This window comes from Antrostomus carolinensis, unplaced genomic scaffold (assembly GCF_000700745.2).
Source record: "Antrostomus carolinensis isolate BGI_N321 unplaced genomic scaffold, ASM70074v2 scaffold33209, whole genome shotgun sequence".
NCBI classification, from domain to species: Eukaryota; Metazoa; Chordata; class Aves; order Caprimulgiformes; family Caprimulgidae; genus Antrostomus; species Antrostomus carolinensis.
Window position 1 is genome coordinate 1 of NW_010339808.1, and position 17,662 is coordinate 17,662.

The 17,662-nt window shown below is 42.1% G+C and overlaps 2 protein-coding genes across 2 annotated transcripts; one reads left to right on the forward strand and one right to left on the reverse strand.

Moving 5' to 3' along the window:
• Window positions 1–101: 101 nt before the first annotated feature.
• On the forward strand, window positions 102–4,573 carry CUNH19orf44 (chromosome unknown C19orf44 homolog; the record flags this gene model as incomplete). The annotated part of the gene is made up of 7 exons (XM_010175983.1): window positions 102–740; window positions 1,002–1,347; window positions 1,906–1,982; window positions 2,309–2,777; window positions 3,655–3,750; window positions 3,881–4,047; window positions 4,487–4,573. Coding segments are annotated over 7 exons (1,881 nt in total), but the record flags the coding sequence as incomplete, so codon positions are not given.
• Window positions 4,574–5,780: 1,207 nt separating this feature from the next.
• On the reverse strand, window positions 5,781–17,174 carry CHERP (calcium homeostasis endoplasmic reticulum protein; the record flags this gene model as incomplete). The annotated part of the gene is made up of 16 exons (XM_010175984.2): window positions 5,781–6,237; window positions 7,012–7,197; window positions 7,732–7,826; window positions 8,311–8,427; window positions 8,557–8,706; window positions 9,005–9,091; window positions 9,385–9,518; window positions 10,361–10,599; window positions 12,508–12,904; window positions 13,313–13,491; window positions 13,849–14,083; window positions 14,722–14,811; window positions 15,155–15,266; window positions 15,635–15,786; window positions 16,124–16,261; window positions 16,993–17,174. Coding segments are annotated over 16 exons (2,531 nt in total), but the record flags the coding sequence as incomplete, so codon positions are not given.
• Window positions 17,175–17,662: the final 488 nt, after the last annotated feature.

Genomic DNA, 17,662 nt, shown 5'->3' on the forward strand with positions numbered 1-17,662 from the left:
GGAGCGGGAGTGTCTGCCCAGTCCGGGGAGCTGGGAGCTGAACCGGGCCGCCTGCCTCCGCCTCTGAGCGCTCTCTCCGCTTTGCATCCTCTCCTGGGCAGGGACACGGCGATGCTCCCTGGAGAAGAACCGTCACAGCCGGGCACAGCGTCCTTCCCCGCTCCTGTAGTGACCTCGCTGTGGTTGACACAGAGATGGAGAAGTCTGGAAGAGCTCCATTCTGCCACAGCAGATTCCTAAAGGTGCGCAACGAAGATACACAGGGGAGCCCGTGGTGCCAGGCACCGGGCAGCGCTGCGCAGACGGCCAACAGGCCCGCAGCGAGGAGCACTCTGGGCAGCGCTTCCCACGCCAGGTTGAGCTCTGCTCTGAGGAAAGTGGCACAGCTAGAAAACAAAATCATGAATCGAAAAAAGCAGCTGGAATTGCAAAAAACTGACTTGGGCCAGAGGTCTTTGGATGAAGAGTCCTCAGCTGCGTCCAGTCGTGAACACAGTGCGAGGGGCAAGAAATATCTGAAGAATTCTGCTACTGCTGGTGGAAATGTGACTCTTGGTAATGCTTGTTCTAAGGAAGAGGAAAGCATCCAAAGCCCTATAAGGAATGCTGTGGTCAAACAGCAGCTTCATGTGGATAGTGATGAAGAGGAAATGAGAGAACTGATGAAGAGCTCTTTGGAGATTTCCAGTGGAAATGAGAATCAGAGAGTTGTGGCAAGTGATTCTAAATGGGCTAGAAAGGTAAATACAGACTTCACTGGATTCTGTATTTTTATTTACACTTTTATGAAATTGTTTTAATTGGTAAGTCACGTCTTATTTAGTTAACACCAGAAACTAAATGTTAATTTTGCATTTGTGGTTTGCTCATGATATGATTTAGCTTCAATTCACATTTTAAAATGACTCTTTTTTTACCATTATAATTTGTTTTCCTTTTTAGTGCTATACACATAATAAAAGAAGTAACACAAAAAATCTCTTTTTCTTATTCTTCAAAAGAGTAAGACTACGATTTCATCAGGATTGCCTCCTCCATCTCATAAGGAAATTTCACTGACAGAGGTATCTAAAGCAGCTTCTTTTCACATCAAAGACTTGGAGCAAAATGTTTTTGGTGGACTTAATTCACCATCCAGCAGAAACCTGTCAGTACCACATAATATGAGATCCCAATCGCTGTCTTCTTCCATGAAAGACAACACTGTAAGGATCGCTCTGCCTAGAACAGGCAACGTCAAGCAAAGCCAAATATCACTTGAAAGTGACAGGAGTGAAATAAAATCATTAGATGAATTGTTTTCAAAAGCAGATGATGCAGAAGGTTCAGCCAGCAGCAGCTCAAATGGTAAGTTAGTTCTAAAATAATGGCTCAGTAGACTTGGCATGAATTGTGCTAATCATCTCCTGATAAATTTACTAATAAACATGGGCAAATACTGGCTTTGAAGGATTCAGTGTTGCAGTTTTATATAAACCAAGACTTTATCAAAGGAATTATGCTGATCTCTTTTTTTCTAGTGTAATATATTTGTATATTTCTTGGCTTTCGATGTAATGGGCTCAGTTTAATGATGAGTGACACTTCGTTACGACATCAAAACAATTACAACATTTAGAGTAGTTGTCATACATCAGTGGGACAATAATGGGTCTGAGTGAGAACAAGTGTCAACGAGGGGCAGCAGAAAAAAAAACTTGGGTTAGCAGATCCCTTAACAGGCAAAGGAGGAAACTTCACAAAGAGCTGCTGCTGAGTTGGAGTGAGTGACTGCTGTTACTTTTTAGTATTACACTTCAAACAATCAATGTAGTACTGATTTATTCCCCCCACTTTTCTCACTTAAGGGGAATTGTACTGTAATTTCCATGCAAGTTCTCATGACAACATGTTATTTGATTGCAGACTTCAGACTGAATATCCTGAGCCTTGATGATTTGGCACCAGATATCACCAGTGAGACAGCAGAATTAAAGCAGAAAGTAAGTAGAAGTTCTTTACTAGCACTTACTTCCATTCTGGCTTTGGTGGAAGGTGGAGGCTGAGGTGGGCATGTCTCACTAGCTGCAAGGGATAGATCAGGATTTTACAGTCTACTGAAGCCTGACCAAATTCTTTTGTTAGTGTTTGCATTTCCTCAGTAAATATAACAACAGTGCACAGTTTGCAAGGTGACACAGAGGAGCAGCATTTCTAATTCTTAACAAAGTAGCAGCTAACACTCAGTGATACAGATGAAGAATAATGGAGACGTATTCTAGGTTATATTTTGTTGATTCTCCTCACAAACAACTGTTTTGTTTTACAGGGGACAGACATTCAAATTACTCAAGAATCAAACAGAGATCCAAAAAAAGATACATTCCTGGTGGAAAGAGACCAAACATCTCTCAAAACAAGTGCAGTAAATGGTGTGAATGATGCTTCTGAAGAGGATACTGAAAAAAATGTGACTGAAGCTGAAATCTCTGAGCATTTAAGTGGAGTTTCTGAAGATTTGCATAGACACAAACAGGATTATCTTGGTCATGATGACAGAACTGTTAATTCAGAATATTCTGAAGACTTTGAAAGCTGTCTTTCTACAACAGATAGGGAATCTGTATCGAAAATGTCAGAGGAACATTCTGAGAGCTGCACGTCTCCTGGAAAACACCCGTCCTCAGCATCGTCACCTTTCATCACCAAAGAGCGGCGTGACCAGGTACACAGAGTAACCGTCAAAGAAACTGCAGTTCAGACAGTGGATTCTCCATTCACCTATTGCTGGTCAACGAGTAAGTTCATACAATATTGTCCTATTTAGGAAATTTTTACATTTTCATATTTTATAAGCTGGTCTAGTCAGCACTGGTAAGAGTTCTTAGCTTCCCTTAGCTGACATTAAATTAAAAACTTTCTAAAGCCCAGCACTTTAATCTGCTGTCTGTAGAAACAACTGGGATTGGACAACACAATAAGAACTTGGAACAAACCAAAACAACAATTAAAAAACCCCCAAAACCCAAACAACCCAAAAAAATACCCCAAGAAACAAACCACCAGGAACTCTGGATGGATGAGCTCGTGTTGGTGACAGAGCTTGCAATAGCCCAAGTAATATTCCCAAACAGAATTCCACATTTGATTGTATCTTTACTATGGTAAGCAATACTATTGTATTGTTAGTAAAGTGATCACCCAGCAGAGTTCTTTTTTTTGCATTGTCTTTATTTCTTAGGAAGGCACCGTGGCCCCATTTACAAGGGACAGATGTGACCACCAGATGTGACCCTGTTTCTGAGGGATAGCTCTTTTCCTACCTTTCAACTTAAAGGAAAAAGTGGTTAAGAGTCACTTCCTGCCACACTCAAGGAAGAGAAAATAGAAACTGGGGTGTTTTGAATCAGTAGCTTCATTCAAGTAGAAAAGCTTTTACTTTTACTTTGTCTAGGGTTAGAAAAACCGCCTCCCACCATGGTGTGTGTTGTGAACGTGAGAGTAAAGAAACTGCAGGTCATAGAACTATTTTAGCATTTTTTTTTGGCTGACAGAATTCCCTGTCAGGTTCTACAGCAACTGGTGTCCCAAGAGGCTGCTGAAGATGACCCGAGTTCTAGCACTAAACCTTTCCACCCTCCAAACCCAGCAATTCTTGTTTTATCCTGTACACAGGAAACGCCACTGCGGTACTTGACCCACCTGTAGGAAACAGCTACGTTGATCCAGTACCTATTGCCAGTCACATTGTCAGCATGGATGCAGTAGAAGGTACTGAAAAAAACATGTTTCTTACTATTCTGTTTTACTATATTTTATGCCTCTAACCCCTGCCTGGATTGTTTAGCCCTTACTACCTGACTGATGTATCGCTGAAGTACACAATTCTCCTTTCTTGCAGCCTTGACAGCATACAACCCATCGGTTCTTGTTTTAAACTCCATGTTGAAACAGCACTTGATGTTGACTCAGCAGTTTGTAGAGAACATTCAACACCTTCACCTCTCCCTTGTGGAGTCGTTAGAGAATGAGAAGTTCCACTACCATTCCCTGGAAGAGGCTAAAGAGGTATCTATGATAGACTAGACAGCAGCCTACATAGAGTTAAGTGTATATTCCTCTAGTATTTGCAGCAAACAGGTTTTCTTCACATATTAGTCATTAATCAGATAAAGTTCATATTATTATTGAATAAATTACTTCACAGAAGAAGGCTATAATGCTTGTGCCCATATTAATAGAACAACAGGACTTTAGACAGGAACCAAAAGACTAGTCTTACTCGAGGCCGTAGTTTTGAAATAAAGAGGAAGCTTTCTGCTGTGCCATCTAGCTGTCCTCAAACAAGCAAGAATCTCCTAATGCTGCAGCAAAAGCATCAGTTTCTGTTGCTAATATAGAAAGGTGCAGGTATCTTGACATGAAGATTTATTATTCATTAAATACTTTCTAGTATTTATCTATCTACATAATAAAGAAATTTGTATATTACCCTTTTATTTTGCAGTACATCAAGAATCACAAATCCCCACCTCTAACAATCGAGCAAGCACGTCAAGAAATTTGGAAAGCACAAGAGGAAAAACTGCTGTGACTCTTTGAATTTTAAGTAAAACTTACATTTACAGATCTCAGGCTGGAACAAGAAACCCTTCCACGTTGTACAGATAAGTTATAAACTATGTACTGGAAGGAGTTGTACTAACTGCTTGGTATCATATTATACATAATCTGTTTTCCTACCTGAATTTTTTACTAATGTACATGATACAGGGAGAGGCAGGAGTGTTCAGCAAAAAAGAAGCCAAGAAAACACTTCTCTCTGGAGGGAGTGTGGTAAGTCATCACAGTATGTGTGTTTACCATGTAAATTGTGTGATCTGTGATCATGGTAGAAGTGAAAATCTGTAGAATATGGAGTAAGAATCTAATCACAGCAGAACACACCGTAGCCTGACTTTAGTGTCATATTTTAACAGTTTTTATATATAATTAGCTTTGTCAGATTACTACACAACCAAACCCACACAAAATTAAGATTAATTAAGTATAAGAAAGGCTTATAGCCAACATACTGAAATCCAGTTACTCTGAAATATGAGCCACCATTTTACTTTTATTTTTAAAAAAAAAGTGTTTATTGGGAGGGCAAAACAATAAAATTCACAAGTTGATAACATACAGGTGTTGTATGCCGATTCACAGACAGTTACAGTTCCACAACTACAGTAGATCTAGAACAAACTGGTATTTCACCATATTAACTGAATGATGGTTTTTAAGAGGGTTTCTGCTATACAAACAAACGACTCTGGAAGAGGTTACCACCACGCAGACCTCTGGAGTGGAAGTGCAGTGTGAGGGACTAACATCTTCAGCTGGTGGGCTCTGGAAACAGTTACAAAAGGGTTTTTTTTTCTCCCCCCCCCCCCCACCCCATTTAGATTAAAGGAAGTTTCCAAGAACATTTTAATTGTTAGAAACTTGCAGAGCAAATGGATTCTCTTCTATTCAACTAATTAGCTTTTATTAAAGGGTATATACAAAAATATAAAAAGCTTAAAGAATGTCTTCCATTACAAAGCATTGACCATCCCTTAGAGCGCTTGAAAAGCTACAACAGTTAACCCTCGTGTTCTGACCAGAGTTGTGACTGCAGCAGCTGGTGTGTAGGGGTGTTAAGTTGTGTGGTAGGTTCTAAACAAGCTTGCACAGTGCTCATAGGTCACCTGTACTGGAATTAGATGCTTCATTCCCCATTTAGACATTAGGATACACTGCTCAGCATCAGTCTGACTTGATCCCAAGGCAGCACCCCTCCACTTCAAATAGAATTAACCTTTTGAGAGAAATAAACATAAATTATGGAACTAGAGAACATAGAACCACATCAGATAATGTCTGTATTCCACAGGAATGAATGAATCACAATTCTGCACCAGGGATAGCTTGACTGGGGTTTAATTCTAGTATAAAATGGGGAACTAATTAAAAAATTTTGCAAAATAAATGGAAATTCTTAAACTTGCTAGACATGTCATAGTTACGACTGGCCTTTTTTAAACACTAAACGACAAGCGTTGAGGTACATGTCATAGCTTTCCATTTTTCACCATAGTTTTAAAAAGTAATTCATTTGTCACTTCCTCCAGACTTTAATCCGGATTTCTACAAGTTTAGTATTTTGTAGAAGATGCATGACATCTTTCTTCAGAGAGTCTTATTCGGGTGGTGGAGGGTCTTGCGTTTCACGCTTCACTGAAACAATAGGGAAAAGAGTTCTTACACATTCTGCAGTTACCTAAGCTGTCTGAAATGTTTCATGGAATGAGGGCTCTATTAATAAGGAGTTTTTGCTTTTGGGCCTTATTTGAACCCATTTTATTACATGCATCTACTGCAGCCATAGGCAGAAGTGACTTTTCATGTGGCATGCCAATTTGTTTTTCCTTTTAGTCATTGGCAAGTGCACATAACACAGACTCTCTGCAAAAAAAAATAAAATCTATCATTTGGGTAATTGTCTTAACCTCTTAAGAAGGATCTCCTCCAGTTTTTCTGAACCCTTCCTGCACTACAGTGAATTTATTACCAGTTCTGGCTTTGGCAAAACACAGCACTAATTGTAGGAAGCTTGGGAGTTGGGCAGGGCCAAACAGTAAGTGTGGTGTAACTTCATTCCAACCACAGAGACCCTCCTGCTCCGACAGCTGCCCCCCTCCTGCGGTTCAACTACCTTTGGGATTGCTCCTGTTTTTGGAAAGGTAACATTGAGAGATGCAGGCTCTTGGTATTGCAGCCAGGAAGTGGCTAATTAATTAATGTTTCAGAAATAAGAATACAACACAACCCCTGAAAAGGAAAAGATGCTGAGTAATCAGAGGATATGTCTACTTACCTGTGGGTTTACTGTATCCATCACAATTAGAAAGAATTAAGAGTTCCCAGTCTTTTGGGTTTTACAGTAAATGAGAGAAAATAACTTATCAAGTCTGCACAGTTTTTTAAAATTGCTTAGAAACATTCACTTACATTCATCTCTGGCCTTCATGCGTGCGATAAACGAGTAACTTTTATTTCTTCGGTAGTTTTCGTAAGGGTCATCTAATGCCACTCCCACTCCTTTATATTGATCCCATTTGTCTCGGATATCTCCTCCTTTAATTGGATCCTGAATTCCTTGTTCCTTGGCTCCCAATCCACCGGATCCACTCCACCCTGCAGTAAGGACACACCATTGCCATCCTGTAACTATTTTTTTTATTACTAGAATTCTGAAGACAATAGACATTTTTGGAAACAACCAAAGAAAGCACCAATTTGATCCAGCAGGATGGTAACAGGCAGCCTGAAACAACCCATGAACTGTCCCATTTGTTTCAAATCTGCAGAGATTCTGGGAGCTGACAAACATCAGCACTAGCCCTAAAAACTTTTAAGAAGGCAAGGGGAAGGACAATGCAAGCCCAGTCCAGTCAGCCCTGCTGATCTACACCCTAGGGAGATGAAATACCGTGGGGAGGCAAGTTCTGTTTGATGCCAAACTCACATCTCTGTCTTCCATATCCTTCCCAGAAAGGCAGCTACCACCACTGCTCCGTGTTCTCTGTACTTAATCGCTGAATGTCCCTACGCTGCTCTTGGAATACCAAGGGATAATTATTTATAAAAATGCATTAATTAATTGTATCCAAGAGTTGGACACCTGATTTTGTTTCCTGGCTTGTGCCAGATTCCAGAACAGCATCTTACCCATTTTCACGAGCATTTGATGGCCTTTATTTTCTTCTCCAAGTCTTGATTCTGGTATAGGAGGCCCAGAACTGGAGCCCAAACCAGCAGAAGAACTAAGGAAACAGAAAGAACAAATTATGAACAAGCGATCCTGTTCTGACCCAAAGCAAGGTCATTTATATTCTATTAAACATCCAACATAGTCCCATCCACTCTACTAAGCTATTCTTTTATAAAACTACAGATTGAGGAGTTAGAAAGGTGCCAGAACCACCCTAAATGCTTCCCAGGAAATCAAACCCTCCAGCCTTCCTAACACAGAGAGCACTCCGAGGATTTCTCCTGCTGCTTCCCAGGAAGGCACACGAGGCCTTCACAGATGCACGGAGTGTTGTTGCAACAAAAACCCACCACAGCAGAGCAACATTCTCTCTGTAAGCACATACAGCATATAAAGAGTTTCTAAATCTGCTTTCCATCTCCTTTTCTACTATTTGTTGAAATGCCCAATATACCCAGCTTATGAGAAAAGCCACCCTTGTCAGTACTTTTCCAAACAACTCAGGTAAAAAGAGAAACAAACAAACAAAAGCTTACGGAGGAGTGGGGCTGCGAGACCGGGACCGGCGCCGCCTTCCTGGCGAGTACGATTTCGATCTTGACCGTGACCGCGATCGCGAGCGGCTGTGAGAAGAGCGGGACCTGCTCCGGCTCCTGGAAAGGGAGAGCACACGAGATCAGATGCCCAAGTTACCAGAGCAACGTCCAGGGTTCATCATTCATCCTGAGGGTTGTTTTTTCCCCACCCCTCCAGTCCCCAACATTCAGCCCACTGCACTCTACCTGGACTGAGAGCGTGAATAGGACCGGGATCGAGAGCAAGAGCGAGATCGTGACCTCGAATAGGAGCCAGATGATTTTGAAGATCGTGAATTGGACCGGGAGGATGAGCGACCTCGGCTTTTAGACCGACTGCGAGACCGAGAAGGCCCACTGCACAGACAAAGCCAGAGAAACCCCAGTGAAACTCCTGGGAGAAGCATGACAAACACAAATACACTTCTGATCAAATTCCAGTTACACACAACCACTGGATTTCTGCACAGTCCAGAAATCTTTGGAGTGGCAAAAACTATTTTCAGCAGATGAGAGAAATTCCAATGAGTTCAAACTCAGTTATTCCATCAGCATGTTGCTGAACAGACTTTCCCCTCTGCATTTAGCCCAAGGTATTGCTAGCACCTTCCGAACGAAGATCATGCATCAGAAGGCAGCAGACAGGATCTCTCACCTATTTCTCTTCTCCTGACCTTTCCTCCGCCTCGCTCTCATTTTAGCTCTGAAGAATTCGTACAGTCCGTTCTGCTCCCAGCCTTCACTGCAATAAATCAACCACACACAGAACCGACGTCTGTAAAATTCTACTTTGATCAAACGGAGACGCTCAGGATTTCCTCTAGATATCGCAGGGAACAAAGGGCCTGGGCAAAAAGGTCTCACAAATCTCAGTGTAAGATCAAACAGCGTGTGCAGTTTAAAATACAACACGAGCACTCATTTCAGCATTAGAAGAACCAAGACACAGGCGAAGGAAGAGAGAGGCACTTCGTGGATTGAGACAGCTTCTTAGGGCATTTTCCTTACCATATTGTTAGCTATACCTACTCTTACCTGTTTCTAGGCCTGTCATGAGATGGTGGACTATAAAATGCCTCAACCGCAGCCAGTAGTCTCTCACTGGGGGGCATTGGGGGTGGAAGACGTATATCTTTAGGATCTAAAGGTTTATACTCATGATCTTCAAGCTGCCGGAAACAAAACAAATTACATTCGTGTCATGTGTCATGGGGTGGCTACCTGAAGAGAGAAATATAGATTTAACGGTGTAGGGACCTCACATTTCACTACTGGATTAAAAAAAGGTCCAGAAATAAGGATTCTGCAGCTGACCCGATGCCTTCTTGTGCCATCACTACCAGTTTGAGTTCTACGAGAAAAGCCAGCACTACACATGCTGCAGCATTAAGCAGATGGCCAGGTAGATAAAATGCAGATCTCATCTATCCACCTTTGTGGTAACAGTGGCTGGATGGAAGCCTGGCAAAAGCTGATGCATGCCTAGAGTGCCACAGAGTTAGAGATGGAAGAGACCTATTTGTTGATCTCAAACACGGAATGCATAAATGTAGATATCCCCAAAGATGCCAATACAGATACATTTCCTGTTCCCTATCATTCTTTGTTTGTATATAGAGCATTGCAAAACATCTTTGTAAGAAAGAACTCTGAATACCAAAAACAAGTACACAGTGGCCACATCAGAACTGCAAGGTCCCTCTGACCATCTGAAAATCACTGGGGTGTTCTATTTTCTAAAAATGCGGGTAAGATTTTTCAAGAGTAAATTAATCTTTCACATACATGAGCTCAATCAGCTTTCACTGGCACACAACACTCAAAAATGTTACCATTTTCACTACCTCCTCCCCCAGCTCCTGCCCCTCTATACCCTACAACAACTTTGGCTCATGGTTGCTGGCTGGAAAGATTTGAAATTATAAATGTTGGTGTTAAAACTGTGCCTAATATTGACCACTGGCTTTTCATTTTTCAATTGTACTCGTCAGGGCCCACTGCAAGCACTTACTTTTACAAGTGGAGCCATCAGTCCAGCAGGAAGATCAAAGTAGGGAACATTTGGCACCAGACTAGGATCATCGTGGTTCATGTGAGGGGGCCCTTGTCGCCGCATGTGAGGAGGCTGCCCGTTAAATCCATGCGGGGGAGGCCCGAAATCAGGGTGCTGTGGCCCTCCCCAGGGAGGATGCTCGCTGATTCCAGGATGAGGCAATCTGTGACCAGGGTGATGATGAGGAGGTCCAATTTCTGCAGAGTTAAAATGTTTTATTTAGCTATAAAGAAAGGAAGTTAATCAGAAATGTACTTCAAATAGCACATTTATCCTAAAAACCAATCCTGGCACCCAGAGCCTTGCAGATCCAGGAAAGCAACAGAACTGAAGAGCCAGAGGCTGCCTACAGGTCCACCTTCATCAATATCTTACAGTACATCTCCCTCCCTGCCCACAGCAACTGCTCTCAAGACAAGATGATACTTTAAACCCTAAGCCACTGCTTACTTTGGGACATACTGTGGTCAAAAAGCACCACAAGAAAGATACCCTCAAGAACAAAAGGCTTCAGATGCAGCAGGGCAGCTACTGGTGGGATCTATTTCTGAAGCCTAAATACACAATCATGGCTTAGCAGGGACCTGTAATTAGTTCTGTCTCTATGCCAAATCAACATATATAAAGAAATAAATATGGCAGGAATTAACTCCCATGAGTAGGTGACAAGAAAATACTTTGTTTAGAGGTTTTGAGAAGAGGTAAAGGTAATATCCTGTCAAAATAGAGAAGTGAATGACATCCATCCAGTCACTGATGGACAAACCATTGGCCATGAACACCAGGATACCCTGCTGAAGCACTATGCAGAAAAAACCTGCAAGACTGAAAATCAACATCTTCTGCAGCAGGACTAACAGTTTTCCCAGGAAAAACCATTATAGCCACTGCCCATCTTCAGCCAGTACTATCTGACTCATCATCAGAACCTGAGCACAGTCTGTGCTGTCATTGCTTCACCACTTTCCTAATTTTAGCAAATCTCCTCCTCCAACAACTTTACATGAAACAACAGATGCTTTGGATCACCACTACAATCCAAAACAGAGCATCTTTTCTGAGCTTAAACCTGAATTCCCCCAGGACAAGAAAAACTGTTCTTCCCTACTACCAGAACTCTTAAAAAAACAAACAACAAACCCAAAGGAGGCAAAAAAAAAAGGAACAACCTCTACTGGTGAAGTTCATCACAACCCTAAATATGTAAGCTCTAATTCATTGGTTTTCAATGTTTTGGGGACTCAGGGAATTGAGAATCTTTTAAGCTTAAAATAGCAACTCCTACATAGCAACGTAATTGCTCTTTTAAGTGGTTTGTCATACAAAACCACAGGGATCTTTAGACTTTACACTGATAAGGATCATTCCAGAATAATCATAACTTCTGCATGTAAAATAGAAACTGCATCGGGGCAGAACTACACCAGACTTTGCGAGGGAGCCTGCAGCCAAGTCTGAACCACAAAGGCCAGGCAAGCTGCGCACTGACTGCCCTCTCGGGCATCCCTGTGTTCCAGCAAGAAGGCAAACCAAACAGGAAGGGGGAACTGGAGGTAAGGATCATTTCACCAGACACCACCAAGCCACACAACATTAAGGCAGGTAACTAGAGAGCTTTTCAGTAAAAATAAAGAGAAGAAAAGAAGGGCATGGATGAATGTATGCACAAGAACAAACGCTTCCAGCCTGGCTTCCTCTAACTTCCTCCATCTATCGAGGGCACAGCTGAAGAAGAGCCCTCATCTACAGTCTGATGTGCAGGAGATCAAATTTACAAGCAAATACTGCTTCTCACCTCCAAGCTTACTATTTTTCAAGTGAGATAGTCACAAAATGGGTGCCTGCAGAGATGCTGACTTGAGTTTGGATTATGATTTCTTGTTATCTACATCCCATAGGAAAGGAAGACTCAAAAAGCAAGAAAACCTCCAACCCTGCAAGTATTTCCTACCAAGTTGTTAGCAGTAGCTTCCCAAACCCCCAAACTCAACATTTCTCAGGAAAACCACAACAGTTCACCAAGAATAAGCTGTCACCCCAAAGCACTAAATAATTTTGTAATCAGCATCGCAACATAAGAAAACCTGGCCTGGTACAGACTTTACCTTGAGGAAAATCCCCCTGGGGGTAATCAAACCGATGAGGATAAGGAGGCCTTTCAAAGGGATGGCGAGGTGGAAAATCATCCTGCATGAAGCGAGGTGGAAAGCGGTTGAAATTATGCGGATGCGGGGGCTGGTTGAATTGGGGATGTTGCTGATGTGGAGGAAATGGGCCTCTGAAGTGAGGTGGCCGCTGCATTCGAAATGGAGGTTCCCTTTGACCCCCACCCCATGGAGGTTGTTCATGCTGGTTATTCCACGGTGCTTCAAACTGGTTGTTCCAAGAAGGATCAGGCTGGTTGTTCCAAGGTGTCTCTCGCTGGTTGTTCCAGCCTTGATCTCTCTGTTCATTCCACATTCCTTCATGGTTGTTATTCCACGGAGGACAATGAGGTGGTCCCTAGTGGTGAAGCAAAGAAGCCTGGTCATTAGGCTACAAAAATAAAGAATGTAATTAAAAATAATCTACCTTTTTAAGTAAATACAGCCTGCAGGCAACACACACAAGTGAAGGAACTTTCTGAATACAAGGTCTGAACAACTGCAGCTCCAAAGAGACCAAACTGAACCAGGCTGCTCTGGACTCGGGACAGTACTTCTTGTTCTGCATGTTCACAGGGAAAGTGCAATGGCTGACAAACTGAGATACAATTTATACTTGACCTTTAACTGGGCTCAGAATGAGAACACCTGGCATTTGAATCTGGATTTCTACTTTTCACAGCTTTTCACCACACTTCCGCAACGAAGATGGTCATTCTGAACCTCCACCTCCCTCTACATCTCGTTTCAGAATTTTCTTTCTTACCTGTTGTTGACCCCATGGTGCAACAGGGTGAGGTTGGTCAAACCAGGGTGGTTTATTTGGAGGAATCTGATCATGAGATCCAGGGCCACGTGGTCCACCAGAGGCAGGATCCTGCACTCCAGACCCTGTTGTGTCATACTCTGAAGAACCAGCTAGAGGCAGCTGAGATTTACCATCATCTGAAACAAATTGGAGACTATTATCAGCACCCAGGTCACATGTAGTTAATAAAACACCAGCACACCTACAACAGGCTCCATCTGAATTTTGCTGGATGTTTAAACATTCTGCAGAGATCTAGTACTGAGAGAGAAGATTTCTGATCCATTTAACATTCATCTCTTTGGTTCTTTTTATATTCAAGCACCAGACTGCACCAGCTGCAAGCCTGCAAGCACTGTCAGGCTTTTGCCTGAACCAAAGCAGCACAGCACAGTCCCTCACCACTAAAAAAGGAGAACAAAAAAAAAATAAATAAAATCTCACAATGTTTCCACCCACTGATTTCTGCACAGGGCCCCAGAACAGTTTCATACCTGCTTGTGTAACTGGAGCAGAGGGTGGAGCTGAGGTTGGTGCTGCTGTGGGGGCTTGAGGAGGGGGCGTTGATTTCACCTCGTTCTCTAGGGGCGGTATTTGTATTTGTTGCTGCTGCTGCTGTGTTAAACTGTTGACAAACTCTTCATGTTGAGTTTTCAGGTTCTGTATCTGCTGTTGGAAGGCGACCTGCACAGGCTGTACTACTGTTGCATATTCAGTGATCAAATTTGCCTGATAAAATGAGAGAAGAAGAAGTTAAGACTGTACCTAGAACAGTTATCCTAACTGCTCATTCAGAATCTCCTATATTGCTCTCCACCCTCTCTCAAGAAATGCAGGAGAACGCAGGATAACCTGCTGGCAGGAGAACCTACTCACATTATCCAGCTCTGCCAAGGTTTCCAAAATATTCTCTGCAGGCTAGAATCCACTGTCTGTACTAATGCCTAGCTTTCAATACAGCTACAATTAACAGCATTCATTATTAATGCTAAAAATTAATAGTTCCTGCTGCCACAACAATTTTTATGCTTAGAGTATAGAATTTAAAGCTATAGTTTCTTTAGTTTCCTTTACACCAAACATTCATTTCCATAAAAAGAGAACACACTGTCAAATATGCACCTGACTGTAGCAGCTACAAATGCAAATAGGCTTCCCAGGATTGTATCAGCAGTCGGATTATTGAATGTTTGAAATAACAAGATTATGTTTTACGTTATTTTCGTAATCCCTTGTAAACAACTTCAAGGGTGGGGGGGTGTGTGGGGGTTTAATATTTACCTTTCAAAAAGGAAAACATTTCCTAAATTTGTTTCCAAAATATTGACATAAATACAAAAAGTGTTATTTTTCTTTTTGTGGCTAACCTGGTACTGGCCAAGTCCAAGAGCCGGGCTCTGTAACTGCTGAATAATTGACTCATCAAAGTACCCATTTTTCTCCCATAGTTGAAGAAGCTGAGTAAAATCAAGAGGGAAAGCTTTTTAGAAGTTATGAACAATAGAAGAAAAATTGAAGCACGGCATTTTTACATCTCTAGCTTTGTCAAAAGGTCGAGGATTTCAGCACTTGTCTTTGAACCACCAAAGATTCAGATGCATTTAACATTACCATAACTTAAATAAAGCCTAGGTACTTTTAAGTTCCAGTTTAAACATGAATTAAAGCACATCCTGTAATATTAAGACAATCACACTAGAAAAAATCTCAGTGATCCTCTTCCATCCTCGTATTTGTGAATTTGCCAAGCACTAACCTAACGAAGCAAAGCATAAAGTTAAGCCAAAACCAGATACTCACTCTGGCAATTTTCTGTTGCTTATCCTCCTCCACTGCTAGAAAACTGGTACAATAAATAGGCACAACCACCTTCTGTAAAGCAGCCAGGAGATCTCGTGCTTGCTTCCGCTGGCTTCAAAAAAGGAATGGGAAGAGGAGAGTTACTGCCTTTCAGTGTAACGCTAAAAGCACTGTAATAGTCAATTCATCCCACCTTCTGCTATACTGAGAGTAGTGGATTTATAAAATGGAGAGTTCCCTCCTTTACATTTTTACTGTAAAGTCTTGTCTGGAGGAAAAATACAAACATGGTAAAAGCTGAATTTGATTATTAAAGCACTAGATCTTTGTGCCAGCTCTGGACATCTTAAGACAGCTGCTAAAAATAACGAACACATTAAAACCAACAAGTGACTAGTCAAACTAACAACGTATCTAGTGGAGAGAGACTTCATCAAATTAATCAAAACATCAAACTGAAAACCACAATTTAATTCTTACCAGTGATGCAAGACATCATTGATTAAGTAGATCAGATGTAACCGAAGCTCAAAGTGAGCCCCTTCTGCCGTGATGCGATTTCGCAGGTGCCCAGCCATCAGCTCACAGTGTGCAGGAGACTTTGCATTGCTAAACATCCAGTTCTTGCCAGCCTTAGAAAAGCAAATTTAAAATATTTTAAGTTGGTCTAATGTGTTAACATCATATAGACTTCCTAGAACTCTGAAATAACTGCAAAGAGGGAAGTTTTCAAGTAATAGCTATCATCTCACCTACCATACAACACATCATTACAGCTGCTGTTTACTACACGGACAATCTCAAACTCCAAATTATACTTAATCCACAAAACCATCGAATAACTGTTCAGATTTAGATCACTCACTGAATGTTCAGATTTAGATCACTCACTGAATGTTCAGATTTAGATCACTCACTGAGTGTTCAGATTTAGATCACTCGCTGAGCGTTCAGATTTAGATCACTTACTGAGATCGCGTCTTTTGTACAAGTGTCAATTATCGGCTGCAACAAGTTGTCAAATTCGTTCATATCTAATTGGGTTTCCTCCAAAACTTTCTGCATTTGTTGCTCAATTGCAAGGGCTACTGCTGATGTGACTTGTTCCTGAAAAGAAGAACATAATAACATTATTATTATTATTATAGAATTATTTTACATCCAATGTTCTTCTGAAGAACCAAGCTGCGGTATCCCTATTGTCTTAACTGTAAGCAGCTACATCAGACACCAAGACCTTTTACAAGCAATGTGACCACACATAGATGTTTCAGTTATTTATTTCTGAAAAGAAAAGACTCTTTCTCATTCTTCAGGAAAAGTCCAGTTCATTTCTACCTCTAAAATTTCTCCATCATGAAAAAAATAATTGCAGGAAGCTCCTAAATGTACAGAACATAACCTAAGTATGCTGCCTTCTTCCAGGAAGTCTTTAGTTTTGTTCCCAGCAGCTTTAACAGCAAAACACCACCTGCAAAAAACCAACTAGTTCAAAGTACAGCTCCCTTCCACCCCTAACCAGAATCCACCTTAGAAATCCTACAAGCTACAATGTCCTGCAGTTCCCAGCACTAAACACAGATTAAAGCAGTCACAGTTTATTCCACTCTGCAAACAAACAAAGTTTTTCACAAATAAATAAACAAACTGTTTTAATCATCAAAAATCAATCTTGCAGCCACAGAACAAAAATAAGCCAAGTAACACTCCCTCTCCGCACCAACACGTGATGCCATCACCACTGGTCAGAAGGAAACCTTCTTCTCTCCCTTTGCTCCTCATTTTTAAAGCCACTGGCAGTTGAGGATAAACCAGTTGAGTGTTTATCTTAAACCAACCTGTCTCATCGCAAGGAGATGCTGCTCCTGCTGCTGCAGGTTCCACTGACTCTGCTGGATAAGTTCCTCCACGGAAGGAGTGCCCTGTGGAGCCGGGATAGGTGCAGCCGGTGGGAGAGATGGTTGTGGCAGCGGCTGGATCTGTGCAGTAGTCTCGATATCTTGACTTTGCTTGCACAACACTATCAGACAAAGTAAACTTTTAAAGTAAACCTCAAAGAAATCTGCTACCACCAGCCCACACATGAAAAACTGTGTTGGTTCCAAAACAGAGCCTTGTTCTTTTTATAATTCTTAATATAAAATGAAGATCACGTAGTCAAGGGTGGATGGAGCAAAAGAGGAGCATCAGCAACTCCTTGAGCACTCAGAGAGGAATGACTCCAACACAAGACCAGCCCCCGGAGCTGCTGTGCTGGACCATCCTATTCTCTCGGGCCCTCCCGGTGCTGAGCTCCGTCTCACCGCGCTGCCGATCCCCACCGTGCAGCCCTGCCTACCTCCAAACCCGCAACCGGGGGCCCCTGCCTACCCCCAAACCCGCAACCGGGGGGGCGGGAAGAGCCGCGGGAAGGGCTCAGCAAACTACCTGGAGCTTAGAGAATAGGGAGAGGCTGCAAACGAGTCCCGGGGGGAGAAAAGCGGCTCCTCCAGCCGGGGCCGGGAGCCC